The 18,420-nt window shown below is 38.3% G+C and overlaps 1 protein-coding gene across 1 annotated transcript in view; it reads left to right on the forward strand.

Moving 5' to 3' along the window:
- The window catches only part of FAT3 (FAT atypical cadherin 3), a 575,495-nt gene that overhangs the window by 19,508 nt on the left and 537,567 nt on the right, over nt 1–18,420 (forward strand). Inside the window, exon 2 of the mRNA XM_055283247.2 lies at nt 5,833–9,141. Within this exon, the coding sequence (XP_055139222.1) occupies nt 5,833–9,141 (3,309 nt within the window). The remainder of the gene's footprint in view (nt 1–5,832; nt 9,142–18,420) is intronic.

The raw sequence follows: 18,420 nt of genomic DNA on the forward strand, positions 1-18,420 counted from the left end.
GATAGGGCTAAGCAGTATCTGGCTGTTCTGGGACTCATCATTGCAAGGAGAAATCTTGCTTGAACTCCCCAGGAATTAAATGCTAGGTCTAAGGAGTAGCTCCCTAATGCAGCTGTAGTTTTTGGAGTTTGAAAGTGCACACACAGGAATTGGAATCGATTACAGAGCTCTGGCAATAGCTTTTGGCCATGTCACCATGCACAGGACCTCTCTGTGGCATTGACTCTGACCCCTGGCACAAGTTTGTGATCTGGGAGAGGGTAGCTTTCATATTAGGTGTGGTCCCTCTCTGGACCCTTTATCATTACCTCAGTTCGACTTGTTTTTTGTTTTGTATCCCTGCTTCTGAAAACCTTAATAATTATGTCAGTTAATATTCACAGAATATTTACTATGTGCCAGATACTATGTTAAGCCTTTTACCTGAGAGTAGGAACTCTTATACTCCCCATTTTAAAGATAGAGAAACTGAGATTTAATGAAGCTTTCAATATTAGCCCCAAAGTCACCCAGCCACTAGATGGCAAGTCCTGGATTCAACTCAGGTTTCTCTGACCTTTGAGGCTAACATAGTGTTCTTCCTTTGCTTTTAGTAAAGAAAGGACATTCTTTCCTTTACCTTTGATGTGTGTTTTTTTCTACTGGAAAATAAAACGTAGAGTAGGTTGTAAATTTTACTCCCTGTCTGGTGATTCTCAGATTTTGTCTTCTCTAAAATTTGCCTTTATTAATGATAATAGCTAACAATTATATACAATGTGCCATGAAGTGTTTTAAGTATTTTCCATTTATTAACTCAAATCCTATTTGGTAGGCATTATTGTTCTCATTTTATAGAAGAATAAACTGAGGTGCAGAGAGGTTCAATAGCTTGCCTGGGGTGGTAAAGCTAGTAAATGGCATAGATAGGATTCAAATGCAGGCAGTCAAGTGCCATAGTGCACATTCTGTAACCATTGCATGCTCTGCCTTTGTGTTGGCATTGGCTCTGGCACTGCATACACCGGAGCAGAGACTGATCTTCCATTTGCAGTTTGAACACGGGTCACCTTCCTCAAGGACTCCTGTCAAGGGGACTCTATATTGACTTTGTTCTTTGCTTTACAGCCTAACATAGCAAATTTCTTGAGTACCCTCCCGATTTGGCTAACAAAATCCCCTCAAAATAGAAAAGATAGGAAGAGAGGGAATGAAAATGAAATATATTTTTAAAATACCTTTGGTAGTGTTCAGAAGTCTCACCAATTTAAGCAGACCAAATTAATGTTGGCAAAAAACAGCTTTATCAGGTTACCAAAGCAAGCATAGGTACCCTGCAGAGCCAAGGCTGTCCCAGAGAGGTAGTCTCTGTGATTGCTGTTCCCTGCCCCCAAGGTCTCTGGTATTTATTCATCCAGGGAAAGAAAAATCTGCATGCCCTTCTGAGTCCCACAGTAAGAACCATCCTAACAGAGCAGAAGGGCAGGATGGGGAGGCACACCAGGAATGCCTCTGAAAAATAAATGTCTCAAAGATTGATGGCTTGATGATCTCTTTGGAGATTATATCAAAAATTATTGATTATGTTAGTAAGTCGTAGAAAATAGGTTCTGAGGTTGGGAACTAAGTGCTTTCTTTAAAATAATCTAGAATCAGTAGAATAAATCAATGTGCAGAGCATCTAAAACACTGTAACTGTCATATTGGCTTCACAAATAGCTTGGCTTCAATATGGAAAAGGCAATATTATTTTTTAAAAAAACCTGAACAGTTGTCTTGGCATGCTAAAAAGAAAAGAAGACAAAATTCGATTCTAGTATTTGCTTTGCAAAATTTTACAACATTCCTAGCTTCTAGCACTCATTCATTTCCTAATAAGTGGGAAAACTGCAAGGCTTTTTAAAATAATTTGTGCCAGATAGGGCTTTTTTTTCCTTTGCCACAATAAAGATACAAAAGCCTTAAAATATATTTTGTTTTCAACAACTGAATTTGACAAACTTAGTCCTGCTCAATTTTTTGGTGGTAGGTCTAAATTTCAGTACATGATAATACTATTCCATTTATGCTTGTTTTGAAATATTTTCTATTTGCATTTAAGACCACTGATTCCAGTTTATAAGAAAACAATTCCAGCAATGTATCTTGCTAAAAGAAAAACTCACTATGCAAAAGCACCAATTTTTGAATAGTTAAATTGAATGATACATTTTCATATTATGACAGCATTCTTTGCCTTGAAAGATTCACAGAGATTTGTAAAAGTAACTATCCCCTTAGGGCACTTTAATGTTTATATATAAACAGTTAACTACTAGAGGAAGAAATAACACCAGGGAGAGTAATATGGTGTCAGAAAAGGAAGATGACTCCAAAATAATGATAAACCACAGCTCTAAAATTGTAATGTAACTCAATGAAAACTAATTCAATTGAAGCGTGTTTCAGTTTGGTATTAGCTCTGAACCTGGGAAACTTGAGACCTGGCATTAGGGGAATCTCTTCATTTTATGGACCCTAGTTTCTTCATCTGTAAACTCAGGATATTGGAACAGATGATCTTTAAGGCTCCTTTGAACCTGTATAATTTCTTGATTCGGTTTCCTGAAGTAAGATGTGCTTTTTGTTGGGGAATAGGAAATGGAGCATATTAAAGGCATCTGGGCCTCTGGTTACATTAGTACTTAGGGTTCTGTTCAACAAACCAGTGTTGTTTGCTTCCTGTGTGGTGGGTGCTGTACTGGATGCTGGGAATAGAGTGATGTACTTCCCATCAGGTTTCCTTAAGTAGAAGTTCAGAGTGTGAATGAGGGGGCAGACTCAGAAAAGTTCAGTTGAACTGAATTTTTCTTTGGGGAAGTTTTCCTCTCTGGTGACCATGGAGTCTAGACTCCTTGGGCTAAGGATCGGCAAAATTACTGTTACAGGAAGTCTTCTCAACACAGAATAGTGAGTGGGAAATGGGGCAGAAACTTTATTTGTATTTCTCTGGAGCATTCTGGGAGTGATCCCAGTATTTCACCTTGAGAGAGTGTAACCTAACCTTTGCATTCCCTTACGAGAGACTTGCTTACTTTACCATGTTCACATGTCCACAGTGAGCCTAAAAATGTCTCCACTGCTTTGGAGCCTTTTGAGATGATGAAATAGAGACTCCTGAGGCATACAAAATACTATTAAAGCTTCTGCTAGTGTACTTCCGTGATCACTACAGAGAGGTTCTTTTGCTTCCATATTTCAGCTGACTGTGCTCCATAAAGTAAACACCCCAATCACACTGTGGGATTTGCCACTCTGCTAGGTAGGACATTTGAACCTTCTGCATCCAGAAAACCCCAAATGTATCATTTTCTTAATGAAGTTTCCTTTGAAATGACCAGCAGCCCAGTGATGTCTTTCTAGGAACTTACTGAGGAGGGTCACCAGTGGCCATCTGACTTGGTCCCTGCCCTAGTTATCAGAGCTGCTGTCCACAGGCTGCCTGTTCCACTTACTTAGCACATGCAATGTCTCTAAAGAACTGCATGTGAAATTAACTTCCTTTATAGACGCTTACTCCCTTTTTCGGCTTTTCATTTTTGCTGTCTATTAATGCCTGTAAAGTCCCTTTTTCTATCTGTAACTCCATGTTTTCTACTGGATACTTCAGCAGATGATAGCAGCAAGATATCTTACATTCCCAGGCAGAACCAGCATTTGCATGCTCAGGGTTTCACTTCAGGAGAGTCTCGTATAAGGTGGAGCTGAAAAAAAAAAAATAGGAAAGCCTTGTGGGGTATGGAGAGAGCCTGAGCGCTAATCTAGAGTCCGCTAGACTCTATCAATGACTATTAAATTTAGACAGTTTCCACAGTTTCATGACTATGTGGGTTAAAAGATAAAAACTTTTTCCTATTTTAGCCAGTAAAATTAATCAAGGAGAGGGGAGAAAGGAGGTATTCAACAAGAAAAAGTTAAGTCTATTTAGACTTAACTAATAAAGTCTAGATAGGAAAATGAGGTTTTATATTCTCATTAACAAAAAGGTTATAATATGTGCCTTGCTAACCTTGGATATGAAAGGGTTTTATAAACCATATAATTTGTAATATTTTAATATGTTAAACTCCCGTAAGGTTTTTTTTTTTTCAGTTTGCAGCCAATAATTAGAACTACATTAAAACCAGAGAGGAGATAACCAAAAAGATATGCTGGGGGCAGGGATGGGTTGTGCTTTTTAAAATCAATGATATATGTTGACTATTTCATTAGAATTAAATTATGTCATATGTGCTTCTAGGATCCTTAATTATTTCGTTCTTGCTTGCAGGTAATTTTGAGAAAGTGACTGTGTGATGGGGAAAAGCATGGATTTTAGAGAAAAATTAAGGTCTGAGATCCTGCTTTGCTACTTGCCGGCTGGGGAACATTGCTTGAGCAAATGTCTCAACTAAATAGATTAACTTCTCTGACCCTCAGTTTTCTAATATGTCATTGGGTAAAATAGTACCTATTACTTAGGATTTTCATGAAGATTAAATACAACAAAGTGGAAAAATGACTGACACAGTGCCTACATCATTGCATGCCTGCAAAGAAATTCATTTTCCATTTCCTCTCATCTTCACGTTCCCTGTAAAGGAAGAAAAGGAGAATGTCAAGGGCTTGCAGAGTATAAGACTAGATGGAAGAACTCATATCTGGGGGTTCTAAAAATCTGATCGTTTGGATATGAATAGACTTAACTTTTTCTTGTTGAATACCTCCTTTCTCCCCTCTCCTTGATTGATTTTACTGGCTAAAATAGGAAAAAGTTTGTATCTTTTAACCCATATAGTCGTGAAACTGTAGAAACTGTCCAAATTTAATAGTTGTTGATGAAAGTAATTGAAAGTATCTCTTGTAATTTCTTAAGTTTTTCTTGCAAGTAATCACTCTTACCTCCCTTGTTCTGAATAGTTCTGGATATCACGCCAGTCATATAGCTCCTTAGGGATTATTGTCTCTGCTTCGAAACTTGACACTTTGTTCATTCTCATGGCGTTGCATTATGCATAAGCCTTGATCAGTTTAAAAGTAAGCACAATAAAAGATGGTAATACCTTGAAGCATTTTTAAAAGATTATAATTATAAAAGTAATTATGTAACTATTGATGAACAATGTTCATTGAAGAATAGTTAGAAAATGCAAATATGCCACCAAATCCCACAACACAGTTAATCCTTTTTAAATATAAAAATTCAGTTGCACATATAGATGTTTATATAATAATAGAACTCGTGCTATATATACTGTTTGGTGACCTTTTTTTCTTAGCATTACATCTTACTGCATCTGAAAATGCACATCTTTTATGTCTCTATTTTTAATGACTGCATAGTATTTTATGAATACACGATGAATTATTCAGTCCTCTATTGATAGGCATTTAGCATCTCTTCATTTTTTTTTTTAACTTTAAACTGTGCTATAACAGATACTTGTTTAAATGTTTCTATAGGATAATTACTGCAAAGGCAGTTCTAAGTCAAAGGTAAATGCACTTAAGGCCTCCAATATATCTCTAAGTTGACCTTCAGAATGTAAGAAATCTTGTACCAATGAACAACCCTGTCAGTAGTATAAAAGTGTTATTTAAAACAAAGTGTCACTTGAAAAAAATTCTTACAAGATTGGGCTAAATTCTAGTAATCTTGAGTTCCTTATTACCTAGTAGTGGCAAGGTTTCTAATTTTTTCTTATATTGCTGTTTTAGTAAAAAGATTTTATGATAAAGTTTTAAAAAGCATAGCTTCCTAATAGTTATCTCCCACTCTCCCCCTTCTTCCAGGATGGTTAATTTATCTTTTCTCTCTCTCTTTCTTCCCTACAGGATGGAAATATGATGTGATGGATATAATTATGGGACACTGTGTGGGCACACGCCCTCCTCCTTGTTGCCTCATCCTCCTGCTTTTCAAGCTTTTGGCCACTGTCTCCCAGGGGCTGCCGGGAACTGGACCCCTGGGCTTCCACTTCACACATTCCATTTATAATGCTACCGTGTATGAGAACTCAGCAGCAAGGACCTACGTCAACAGCCAGAGTAGAATGGGCATCACCTTAATAGATCTATCCTGGGATATCAAATACAGAATAGTGTCCGGAGATGAGGAAGGCTTTTTCAAAGCAGAGGAAGTCATCATTGCAGATTTCTGTTTTCTCAGAATAAGAACTAAAGGTGGCAATTCTGCCATATTAAATAGGGAAATCCAGGATAATTATTTATTGATAGTAAAAGGTTCTGTCAGAGGAGAGGATTTGGAAGCATGGACCAAAGTGAATATACAGGTTTTAGATATGAATGATCTAAGACCTTTGTTTTCACCCACAACATACTCTGTTACCATAGCAGAAAGCACACCTCTAAGGACTAGTGTCGCCCAGGTGACTGCAACAGACGCAGATATTGGTTCCAATGGAGAATTCTACTACTACTTTAAAAATAAAGTTGATCTCTTTTCAGTTCACCCCACGAGTGGTGTCATCTCCTTAAGTGGTCGATTAAATTATGATGAAAAGAATAGGTATGATCTGGAAATTTTGGCTGTGGACCGGGGAATGAAACTGTATGGAAACAATGGAGTGAGCAGTACTGCAAAGCTTTATGTTCACATTGAGCGCATAAATGAACATGCCCCAACAATCCATGTAGTCACTCATGTTCCTTTCTCATTGGAAAAAGAGCCAACATATGCAGTGGTGACTGTTGATGACTTAGATGATGGAGCCAATGGAGAGATCGAATCTGTTTCCATTGTGTCTGGGGATCCTTTAGATCAGTTCTTCCTGGCTAAGGACGGAAAGTGGTTGAATGAGTACAAGATTAAGGAGAGGAGGCAGATTGACTGGGAAAGGTTTCCCTATGGCTACAATCTCACTCTTCAAGCAAAAGACAAGGGATCTCCTCAAAAATTTTCAGCATTAAAGGCAGTCTACATTGGCAACCCCACAAGAGACACTGTCCCCGTTAGATTTGTAAAAGAAGTGTACGATGTGAGCATAAGTGAATTTTCCCCTCCTGGTGTCGTGGTTGCTATAGTAAAATTAAGTCCTGAACCGATAGATGTGGAATACAAATTGTCTCCTGGTGAGGATGCAGTGTACTTTAAAATTAATCCTCGGTCGGGTCTGATTGTTACAGCACAGCCACTGAATACTATTAAGAAGGAGGTTTATAAACTGGAGGTGACAAACAAGGAAGGAGATTTAAAAGCACAAGTCACCATCAGCATAGAAGATGCGAACGACCACACCCCAGAATTTCAGCAACCACTGTATGATGCTTATGTGAATGAAAGTGTCCCGGTGGGAACCAGCGTTCTAACAGTTTCGGCTTCTGATAAGGATAAAGGAGAAAATGGGTACATCACCTACAGTATCGCTAGCCTGAATTTGTTACCATTTGCCATTAACCAGTTTACAGGTGTTATTAGCACAACTGAAGAATTGGATTTTGAATCCTCCCCAGAAATTTACAGATTCGTTGTTAGAGCCTCTGACTGGGGTTCGCCGTACCGCCATGAAAGTGAGGTTAATGTGACTATTCGAATAGGAAATGTCAACGACAACAGCCCTCTCTTTGAAAAAGTGGCTTGCCAGGGAGTTATTTCATATGACTTTCCGGTTGGTGGTCACATCACAGCGGTCTCAGCGATCGATATTGATGAACTTGAACTTGTAAAGTACAAAATCATTTCTGGAAATGAACTTGGCTTCTTTTATTTAAACCCAGATTCTGGTGTTTTACAGCTTAAAAAATCACTGACAAATTCTGGCATTAAAAATGGCAACTTTGCCCTCAGAATTACAGCAACTGATGGAGAGAATCTTGCAGACCCCATGTCTATTAACATTTCAGTCCTACATGGGAAAGTGTCTTCAAAGAGCTTCAGTTGCAGAGAAACTCGTGTGGCTCAAAAGCTGGCAGAGAAACTACTCATTAAGGCAAAAGCAAATGGGAAACTGAATCTGGAAGATGGATTTCTTGACTTTTACTCAATTAATAGACAGGGACCATATTTTGACAAGTCTTTTCCTTCTGATGTGGCTGTAAAGGAGGATCTGCCAGTTGATGCTAACATTCTGAAGATTAAAGCCTATGATGCTGACTCCGGCTTCAATGGAAAAGTGCTATTTACAATATCAGATGGAAATACAGATAGTTGCTTTAATATTGATATGGAGACTGGGCAGCTTAAAGTCCTTATGCCTATGGATCGAGAACACACAGACCTCTATCTCCTTAATATCACCATCTATGACTTAGGTAATCCACAGAAATCATCATGGAGACTGCTGACCATCAATGTGGAGGATGCTAATGACAATAGCCCAGTTTTTATTCAAGACAGTTACTCAGTTAACATTCTTGAAAGTTCAGGCATTGGTACTGAAATCATTCAAGTGGAAGCCAGAGACAAAGACTTAGGTTCTAATGGTGAAGTGACTTACTCAGTCTTGACAGATACACAGCAGTTTGCCATCAATAGCTCAACTGGAATCGTTTATGTAGCCGACCAGTTGGACCGGGAATCTAAAGCCAATTATTCTTTGAAAATAGAAGCCAGGGACAAGGCAGAGAGTGGTCAGCAGCTGTTTTCAGTTGTCACTCTTAAAGTTTTTTTAGATGATGTCAATGACTGCTCCCCGGCTTTCATTCCCAGTAGCTATAGTGTGAAGGTTCTTGAAGATCTCCCTGTTGGCACTGTCATTGCTTGGCTTGAGACTCATGATCCAGATCTTGGATTAGGGGGTCAAGTGCGCTATTCTTTGGTCAATGACTATAATGGGAGATTTGAAATAGATAAAGCAAGTGGTGCCATCCGCTTGAGCAAAGAGCTTGATTATGAGAAACAGCAGTTCTATAACCTTACTGTGCGGGCCAAAGACAAAGGGCGGCCTGTCTCTCTGTCATCTGTTTCCTTTGTTGAGGTGGAAGTGGTGGATGTCAATGAAAACCTCCACACTCCCTATTTCCCAGACTTTGCTGTTGTTGGATCTGTAAAAGAAAACTCACGCATTGGAACAAGCGTGCTGCAGGTGACTGCTCGAGATGAAGATTCTGGAAGGGATGGAGAGATCCAGTACTCCATCAGGGATGGCAGTGGTCTTGGAAGGTTCAGTATAGACGACGAGAGTGGTAAGTGTAATAGTTTGTGCCAAGAGTGTTGTTTCACCTCTTTTAAATGGTCAACAATGGAAAAGTAAAGGGATGTTAGGACACTAAAATAGAATGACAAATGAGGTTGCATTTGGTGCAGAGACGACACAAATAGATGCTTTTTCTTAGAATGTTCTGGTTTATTAGAAGATCTGTTTATAAACTAACAGCTGTGGTTTCCAGTGGGAGTCCTGGTTTGTTTTGTTTTGTTTTTTTCTTGCTCAGCAATACTGCTACCAGGTCATCTTTTGATAAGCCTAAGTAATTGTCACTTGTGTTGATTGTACTCCTGACCCTCTCTAAATGAAGGACTCTGATAAAGTAAATTACATTTGAATTGGCTCTAAGTTAGAAGTGTGAAATGGATTTTCAAATGGATCTTATATAGGAATCTTTTCCTTTACAGTAAGGCTTTGCAGAAGTGATATTGCATTAGTTGCTTGGTCTTTTATCTTTCATGGGTTCATCTGGTCCTTGAATCATGGGCATTTGCACTCTGTAGCTCCATTAATATAAGGAGGTGTGCTTCTACAAATGTTTTCTTAATGGAATAAATGAGTCTTGCTATGAATTTTATTTATAAAAATTGATTTTAAGAATTTATTTGTAAGGAGATTTTTTACAAAACATTAAAAAATATGGGGCAACATTGTTCCAGTATTTTCATCACTTCTGACTTACTTTTTACATTATTCATTCATAGACACAGATACAGGTTTTTTAAGATACTTGTTATTGTCACTATTTGTCTTTAAAATGTTCATGTGCCTGGACACATGAATGTCTTTGTGTATGTGTGTGTTTCTGTTCCTTTGTTAGCACTGTGCATTTTTCTAGATTTTAGATTGTAGACATCTCAAGCGAGGGCCTGTGTCTTCCCTAGTCTTGTTTAAATGGTAATATTAGCACCTTACCATTTTCAGAGCACGTTTACATACATTAGATGCTTGTCCACAATACTCGTAGAGTGCTTTTGTTCCTTTAGTCAGCTGAAGCTCCTACAGCAAAATACCACAGACTAGGTAGTTTAAACAACAGACATTTATTTCTCATAGTTCAGGAGACTGGAAGTCCAAGATCAGGGCACCAGCACAGTCAAGATGAAGGCCTTCTTCTGGGCTTGCCAGCTACCAACTTCTTGCCGTGGTCCCCACATGGCAAACAGAACAGGCTTTGGTCTTTTTCTTCCTATAAGGGCACTGATGCCATCATTAAGGCTGTACCCTCATGACCTCATCAAAACCTAACTTCCTCCCAAAGGCTCTATCTCTATATAGCATCACGTAGGGGGTTAGGGCTTCAGAGTATGAATTTGTAGGGGACACGTACATTCAGTTCATAACATTCCCAGTGATGATGATGATGATTAGAACAGGTGGTAGGAAGGTATCACTACAGACATACTAACTGTATATCCACAATACCAAAAAAAAAATGATTTAAGAAACTATATTAAATATTAGGTAGCAAGAAAGCTATATGTACCATCTCAAGTTTAAACTATAACTTTTGTGTACATAGGCTCTAATTATGGCCAGTGTAAATTATAAAATTGGTCTCTATAGTTATAGTAGATTAAAAAGTCAATATTAGGAAATTTCACCCCTGACTTTGCCACATACTGTATGTTATTACATATTCCTTATAATTTAGTTGGAATATATTTCTGTCTTTTAAGTACAAAATGATGAAAGAGGGGAACTAGCCTTTACCGAGTGCCTACTCTGTACTAATACTTTACTACTAATAATAATGAGTTCATCGAGTACTTACAGTGTACCAGACACTGTACAGAGGGTTTTATAGACAGGTCTTATTTAATTCTTCCAACAGCACCATGAGCTGGGGCTGATAATTACCAACTCATGAACTGAGGTTCAGAGAAGACATAGAATGTGGAGCCTACTTTCAAACTTAGCTTTGTGTAACTGCAGTATACCTTGCTCTCACTCATCTAAAGATAAGTTAGAATTTCCTTGCATGTTCCCAACTACACTGAAATTTGGTGTTAAGCTAAAATCTGTAAGGCAATAAAGTATTAAACAGGTTTCAAAATCCTTGCAACCCTGGACTTACTGACTAATGGTGCTGGTCATTGATTAACCTTCCTGTTTTCTTTATAGCCCCATTGTTTGTATGGCTCTCCAGTGATGAACTTAGCTTTGAGACTCAGGTAAATGTGGGTAGGTAGGTTATAGGAAAAGTTTGGGCTGAATCATTCACCACTGCTGTACAGATGACTACATCAAGCCATACCGAGGTTTTTTGTTTTTGTTTTTGTTTTAATCAGGAAGTTGCATTTTGGTTTACCCGATACAGTGAAAACTAGGAACACTTTGGTATTAGTGGCCTAGATTTTCCCACAGGTAACTTGCTACAATGTTTCTACCTTGGGTGTTATTTAGCAGTCCATCGCCTTAACCACTCGGCCACCTCGTCAGGTGTTATTTAGAAAAGATATGTATTTCCATTTGCTCCATTATATTCTGAGTTATAACTTTTATTGGCCAGTCATGGTAGCCCATGCCTATAATTCTAGCACTTTGGGAGGCCAAGGCAGGTGGATCTCTTGAGCTCAGGAGTCTCAGACTAGCTTGGTCAATATGGTGGAATTCCATCTCTACAAAAAAAAATACAAAAAATTAGCTGGGTGTGGTGGTGAACACTTGTAGTCCCAGTGACTCAGGAAGCTGAGGCAGGAGGATCATTTGAGCCCAGGAGGTCGAGGCTGCAGTGAGTGGTGACCGCACCAGTGCACTCTAACCTGGGTGACAGAGTGACACCCTGTCTTAAAAAAAAAAAAAAATTAAAAATAAAAATAAAAACTTTTGTCATCAGTGATACTAATGCCACTTACATTTTGACATTGCTTTGTGACTTAAAAAGCTCTTTCCAATAAACATCAACTCCTTTGAGTTGAAGAGTAGCTAAGTGAGTTTATAAGGTCACATAGGCTTTAGAGGATATAAGCTGCATCTTGAACCCGCATCTCCTCAGTCCTATTCCAATGCCCTTTCCTTTCAATTCTTACACGTTTCTGATGTGTTTTCATAGTTTTAAAATTTTAGTAGCAATGTCTTTCCTCCTTTATTATTTCATTCTGTTCCCTTCTCTTAGAAAACACAACTGGGTTTTTTCTCTCTATTACAGGAAAAGAGGTTTGGGCTTGTTGAGATTTTTTTTAATGAAGATTAGAGTGTCCATACAGTCTTAACCATCTTTCTTTCTCTCCTCTCAGCACTTGTGGATTTTAGAATCTAAGCCCAAGGCGCTGATGAGGAATGACCACCTGGACTTGATTCCAGGTGATGCTAGGGCTGAAGAGAAGTTTGGCAATTGTGTGTCCAATAAGAGAAGGCGTCACCTTGGTGCTGTTGAATTTTTACTACTGTTGAATGATCCATCAATTTTTTGCTTCCAAGTGCTAAAAAAAAAATATTGTTTGAGTTGCTGGCAGAATGAAAAGCTGTTTAGCCCTGTAGCGATTACTGAGTCTCAGGTCTAGACTCTGTTGTCTTTATTTAACCTGTGGGCATAGAATAGCCTAGACTTGCTTGGATTTGAGGCTTTTAAAACCTTTAAGTCAGCTGCCAAAGATTACCCAAGTGTTTGCATTGGTTAGCAGCTCTCAAACTTAGAGTACACATGAGTCACCTGGAGGGTTTGTTAACAAATGCAGATTCCCAGGCCAAATTCCCAATGATTGTCATTCAGTAGGTCTGGAGTGGGAGCCCAGGAATCTTCATTTAAACTTTTCAAGCATTTCCTCCTCATGTGGTTTGCAAACACTACCCTAAATTTACTTGAGCTCCTCAGACAGTGGCTACCAGATTATATATATCTTTTCGGTAAGATGTTTTTTCTTAGTTTTTTGAAAGGCAGAGACTTGAGCTCATGTCTTAAATTTATTTTCTAGTCAAATTTTACAATTCAAGTAATCTTTTATTATTTATTAGTGGTGATATTTTTCTGAATGTCCTCCCGATGGATAAAAATCTATTTCTATGCTTCAGTAATTGTAGTGCTTAATGTTTTGTGAAAGTGTGTATGCTGGGATTAGTTGATACATTTAGTAGTTTTATGTTCTTGACTTTCTTAGAGCTCTGCGAATCAAACCATACCTTTGAAATTCTTTGCTATGCACAAGCATTTAATAAATGTTTAATAATGTTCACAGTAAATGGATTAAATGGGGGCCTCCCCAACTATAGTGGATTTGATCACAATTTAAATCACTAGTCTTGAAGATGCAATTTAATCGTTTTTTTCCTTCACAAAGAATGCATTCTTATTCTTTGACACGACAGGGATTCATATTTTTGACTACTCAGAGGTTTTACACCATTTTAGAAAAAGCACAGTATATATCTCAAAATGTAATTTTCTATAAATATTTTGGAAGCTACAAACTTGAGCAATGGTTTCACCCTATTTATCTGGTTAATTAAAGAAATATTTAATTGAGATGAACAATTTCCAATTGGCACTTTAATCATGAATAATTGGGAAGATATTTTGCCATCCTTTATACTAATTGGATTATTTCTTCCAGTTATCAAGTACCTACTATGTGCCAGGCATTGTGCAAGGTACATTTTAGGTACTATTTCTAATTGTCACAGTAATGCAACAAGGTAGGGATCACTGAGGCTTGCCCAGACAGGGTCACACATCTGGTAGCTGTTCAGAGCTGAGATTTGAACTCTAGTGTAATGGACTCAAAATTTCATGTTATTGTCCCTCTTTTCCAGTCTAGCATGCCATCATAACCTTGTTACACACATGTATTTGTCAGATTTTTCTGGGTTATTGCTATAAAACAAACAATTGTGAAACTTCACTGGCTTATGGAAATATTTTTTTCTTGCCCCAGACTCTGGGGGAACAGCTGAAACACCACTGTGGCAGGCTGGATTGACTTAGGATCTGATCCACATGTCTTTTCATTCCAGAACCCAGGCTGAAGGAGTACTCACTATCTGGGATGTGATGTTCTCAAAGTGAGAGTCAGGAGCTCAAGAGGGCTGGTGCAAACTTGCAGTGCCTCTTAAAGTATCTATTCAAAACTGGCTCACTTTCCATTGGCCAAAGCAGGTCATGGGGCCAAGCTCAGCACTGTGGGGCAGAAAGAATATTCCTTGTTATGTCCTAAATGTTTGTGCACCCCTCCCCCACCCCCCATAGCTCATGTTAGAACCTAATAACAAATGTATAGTGTTAAGAGGTGGGGATTTTGGGAAGGGATTGAATCACGAAGATTCCACCCTCATGAATGGTATTAATGCCCTGATAAAAGAGGCTCCAGCTGGCTCCCCTGCTCTTCTGCCATATGAGGACACCTAGCAGGCAGCATCTGTGAGGAGCACGCCCTCTCCAAACACTGCTGGCACCCTGATATTGGACTTCCCAGCTTCTAGAACTGTGAGCAATATATTTCTGTTGCTTACAAATTACCCAGTGTAGGGTTGTACGGTATTTTTTTTATAGTAGCTTAAACTGACTGTGACAATCCTCCAACAGGGGAGAGGGAGAGAGGAGTGAATAATTACTGAACAGTAGAATAGCATGACATAGCACATGACAGCTCTCACAATTGTCTTCATAAGCTTACGTTAATTGAGCACTGCCAATGTGTAAGGCACTGCATCAGGCACTAGTGACACAAAGAGGCACAGGTGTAAGAAATGGGTATCTGACAGGTCAGAATGCAGATGCAAGAGATGATGCTGGTAACAGTGGCAGCAGTGGTTAACATCTACTGAGCACCATCTGTTTGTGTGCCAAGTTCTGTGCACACTGCTTTAAACAGATGGTCTTATTCAGTCATCCCAGGAGGTATGGACAGTTATTTTCTTATTTTTCTATACTGGTGTTGTGAGGAAAGACTCACAGGCCCCGTGCCTATTGATAACTGGAATAAATAATCCAATTAGTATAAAGGTTGGCAAAATATCTTCCCAAGTGCATTGAGGCTCTTGAAAGCATTTCTCCAGCATATCTGAGCACAGAATGCTCTTTATTTCAAATGTTTTAATAGACCTAGCAGAGGCTTAGGAGACCTAATGTACACTTTGAATTCAGATAGACCAACTGAAAAGGTATTTCAGGCACATTAATTACTGTCAAGCTAATTTCTATATATTGTGAACAGATTATTCCAATAATAAATAAGTATAACTTTATAATTGTGTTCAGAGTTGGGCTAACTCTCTCCCATTCGTCTCTCCGATCCATTCTCACTCTTCTTTCTGCTCTGTGCCCAGAGGCTTTTTGGCCAGTGGGCTCTTTTGCTGTCTGACATCTCTTGGTTCCACCAATGGGAACCTAAGAAAGAAGGAGAGCCAAGTCAGGATATTCATCCCTTTGACTCTTTCTACACTGGTTACTGTGGGCTGGATCCATCTCTCCACGGATGGGTGGAACAGTTCCTTGCTGTTACTAGCCCTAGATTATGACACTATTTTTGTTTTACTTCTTTAAACTCTGCCCACTTCTTTGTAAATAGTCTATTTATTAAATGTTCCTCATTACCCAGTTTGAGTGTGCCATCTGTTTTCTGCCAGGACCTTGACTGATAAAATATTTTTCTTGTTTAAATATTTCTAAAACAGATTTTAAGTTTTAAAATATTTTGAATACCGATATTTTCTAGCAATCTCTACTACAGTTTCTGTAATACTGCTTTGATGTGTTGGTACATTTCAGTACCAACAGTAGAGAGATAATAATTATCCAATGCTTTTTTTTTACAAGGTAAGAAGGTGAAACCAGGGTCTGTATCTTCCCATTTAACTTATGCTCTCCACATCTTTTCTACCATAAAAGAACAACTTTTGTTTTGCTCAAGAACATGTGTCCTCAGACAGAAAAAAGAGGGGTTTGGCCGGATGGTAGGGTACCAGGATCTTTCAAGCTCTCAAACATTGTGATGCTGTACTTTGATCTTCTGGAGGGAGAAGGATTTATTTCAGCTGGTGGCCAAGGAAAGAATAAAGGCAAACAATTGTGTAGCTTTTAGTTATTTAGTTCAATTGAAGAACTGTTCACTAGCTGCCAGTGCTGAGTCTAATATTGTTTGTTCAAAGCCTCTAATCATCATAGTCAAGAGTGGGTGAGTGAAAACCAAGAAATGGAAGAGCTGTATTGTTTGAAAGAATGAGGAGCTCTTTGTCATTGAAGAAACCATTAGCTTCAGCCCAGATATTTAAAAGGGTGATTAATTCCTATAGTAGCATATCTCTTGCATAATATAATATAATATAAACTTCCTTTGTCTCATATTCAGAAGCACCAGCAATCATATTTTGTCTTATAGCTGGTTGTTAATCTTTCCAACTTCTTTTTCCCAAACTTGCCTGGCAACTCCTCTTTGACAAGTTGAGGAATAAGACAGATGTTATTTGGTGGCTTTGGTTTAATTCATGACAAATCCAGACTAAATGGCGTCCCTGTCCTCATTCTTTTTCTGAGATGATATTTTTACTCTCGCCCATCTAAATCAAAAGAGGCTTGTTGCATTTTGGCCCAGGCTTGCCCTTAAATTTTCCCCTTGAGACCCGAGCAAGCAAGGAAGAGGAATGAAGTTATGATCAAGTGACAGCAGAAACTTTTCTTGGCTCTAGACTTTTTGACCATAATTATTTGAGAGAAAAAAATAATGTTTCCCTGAGGAGTCCTGAACACTCTACAACATTCTGATGAACTTTGTAGTTGTCATGTAAGCCAGGTGGGAGAAAGGATTAGAAGCTTCTGGAAAATAATAAACGGCATGTTTTTATTACTCTTTTCAGCAGGTGCCTTCTTCTTGACCTTTTCTTAACTGTGGGCTGAGGGCAATTTAGGTTTTAATAGAGGACTGTTGGTTCAAATCTGTAATTATGTCTGCATTGTGTATCAGGCTTGAGCTGCCATTGTCTCTGTATAACTAGTAAATGATAAAAATAATGACAGTAAAGAGGTAATCCAAATAGGTTGGCAAACCTACAACCTGGAAACTTGTGTGGTCTTTTCTCTGTATGCAGTCTTCCTTTTATATTTAATAATAGACATTTTCAATGGCTTACCGGCCCATCAGGTCAGGATCCTCATTTCCCCAGTGCCAAGTGATGCTGTGTTATTTTTATTTCTTTAATTATCAAACAGTGAAATTTCAGAAGCCTAGTAAGCGTAGATTACCAAAACTACCAGATGATTGCTTCATATATTTGTGGCTCTCCAGAAGGCAGTGGGATAAATTTATTGCCCTTCATGACTTCAGATAGCTTGCATCTCATTTCAGTCTTCTAAGAATGGTTTTCTGCTAGTGTTTTGTACGCGTATTGAAAGATACTTTTATTTATCATTACAGTTGGAAGAATTATAGAGTTTGATAAATATTTATGCGATGCCACTACATTCACAATGTTTCATTGAAAAGAAAATGAAATGAAAATTAAAATGGGCTGTAGTCCGTATTTTTCACTTGCCAGTTTTTATGAAAGCATGTCTTATCGACAGACAGAATCTACAAAGAGTTGTGTGTAGGATTCAGTTCAATTTATATTAAATTCTGGGCATTGGTATACAAGTTATTGAATATAATAGGACTCTCGAAATTTTCCCATTGGATGTTATAGGACTTAGTGGCTCCTCTGGGCCACTCTTTGTGATTAAATTCATAGATTTTCATTTGCATAACATAGTTAATATTCTAGTTGGTTTTGGAAAGCAGTATGCTGGTGAGAATAATACTGAGTAAAATAACAGATTGAATATGAAATATCTTGAACTGAAAGTGAATAAAAGTTGAAAGAATTAAGATAAAAGGCCAAGCACAGCAGCTCATGCCTGTAATCCTAGCTCTTTGAGAGGCCAAGGCGGGAGTATCGCTTGAGCCCAGGAGTTCATGACTAGCCTGGGCAACAAAGTAAGATCCCATCTCTACCAACAAAATATAAAAATAAAAAATTTACCTGGGCATGGTGGCATGCACCTGTGGTCCCAGCTACATGGGAGGCTGAGGTGGGAGGATCACTTGTGCCTAGGAGATTGAGGGTGCAGTGAGCCACGTTTGCACGATTGCACTCCAGCTTGGGTGACAGAGTGAGACCCTGTATGAAAAACAAACAAATAAAAAAATGAATTAAGATAAAAGTTTGAGGTACACACATATACCCTAAAAGATATGGCAAATGGTAAAAAAACAGACTTTGTAGTTACCTTCAAGATGTGTAAAACAGAGTTTAAATCATTTTTATGATTTTTTCTTCCACTTGCTTC

Source organism: Symphalangus syndactylus, chromosome 6, assembly GCF_028878055.3.
Source record: "Symphalangus syndactylus isolate Jambi chromosome 6, NHGRI_mSymSyn1-v2.1_pri, whole genome shotgun sequence".
In the NCBI taxonomy this organism is placed as follows: Eukaryota; Metazoa; Chordata; class Mammalia; order Primates; family Hylobatidae; genus Symphalangus; species Symphalangus syndactylus.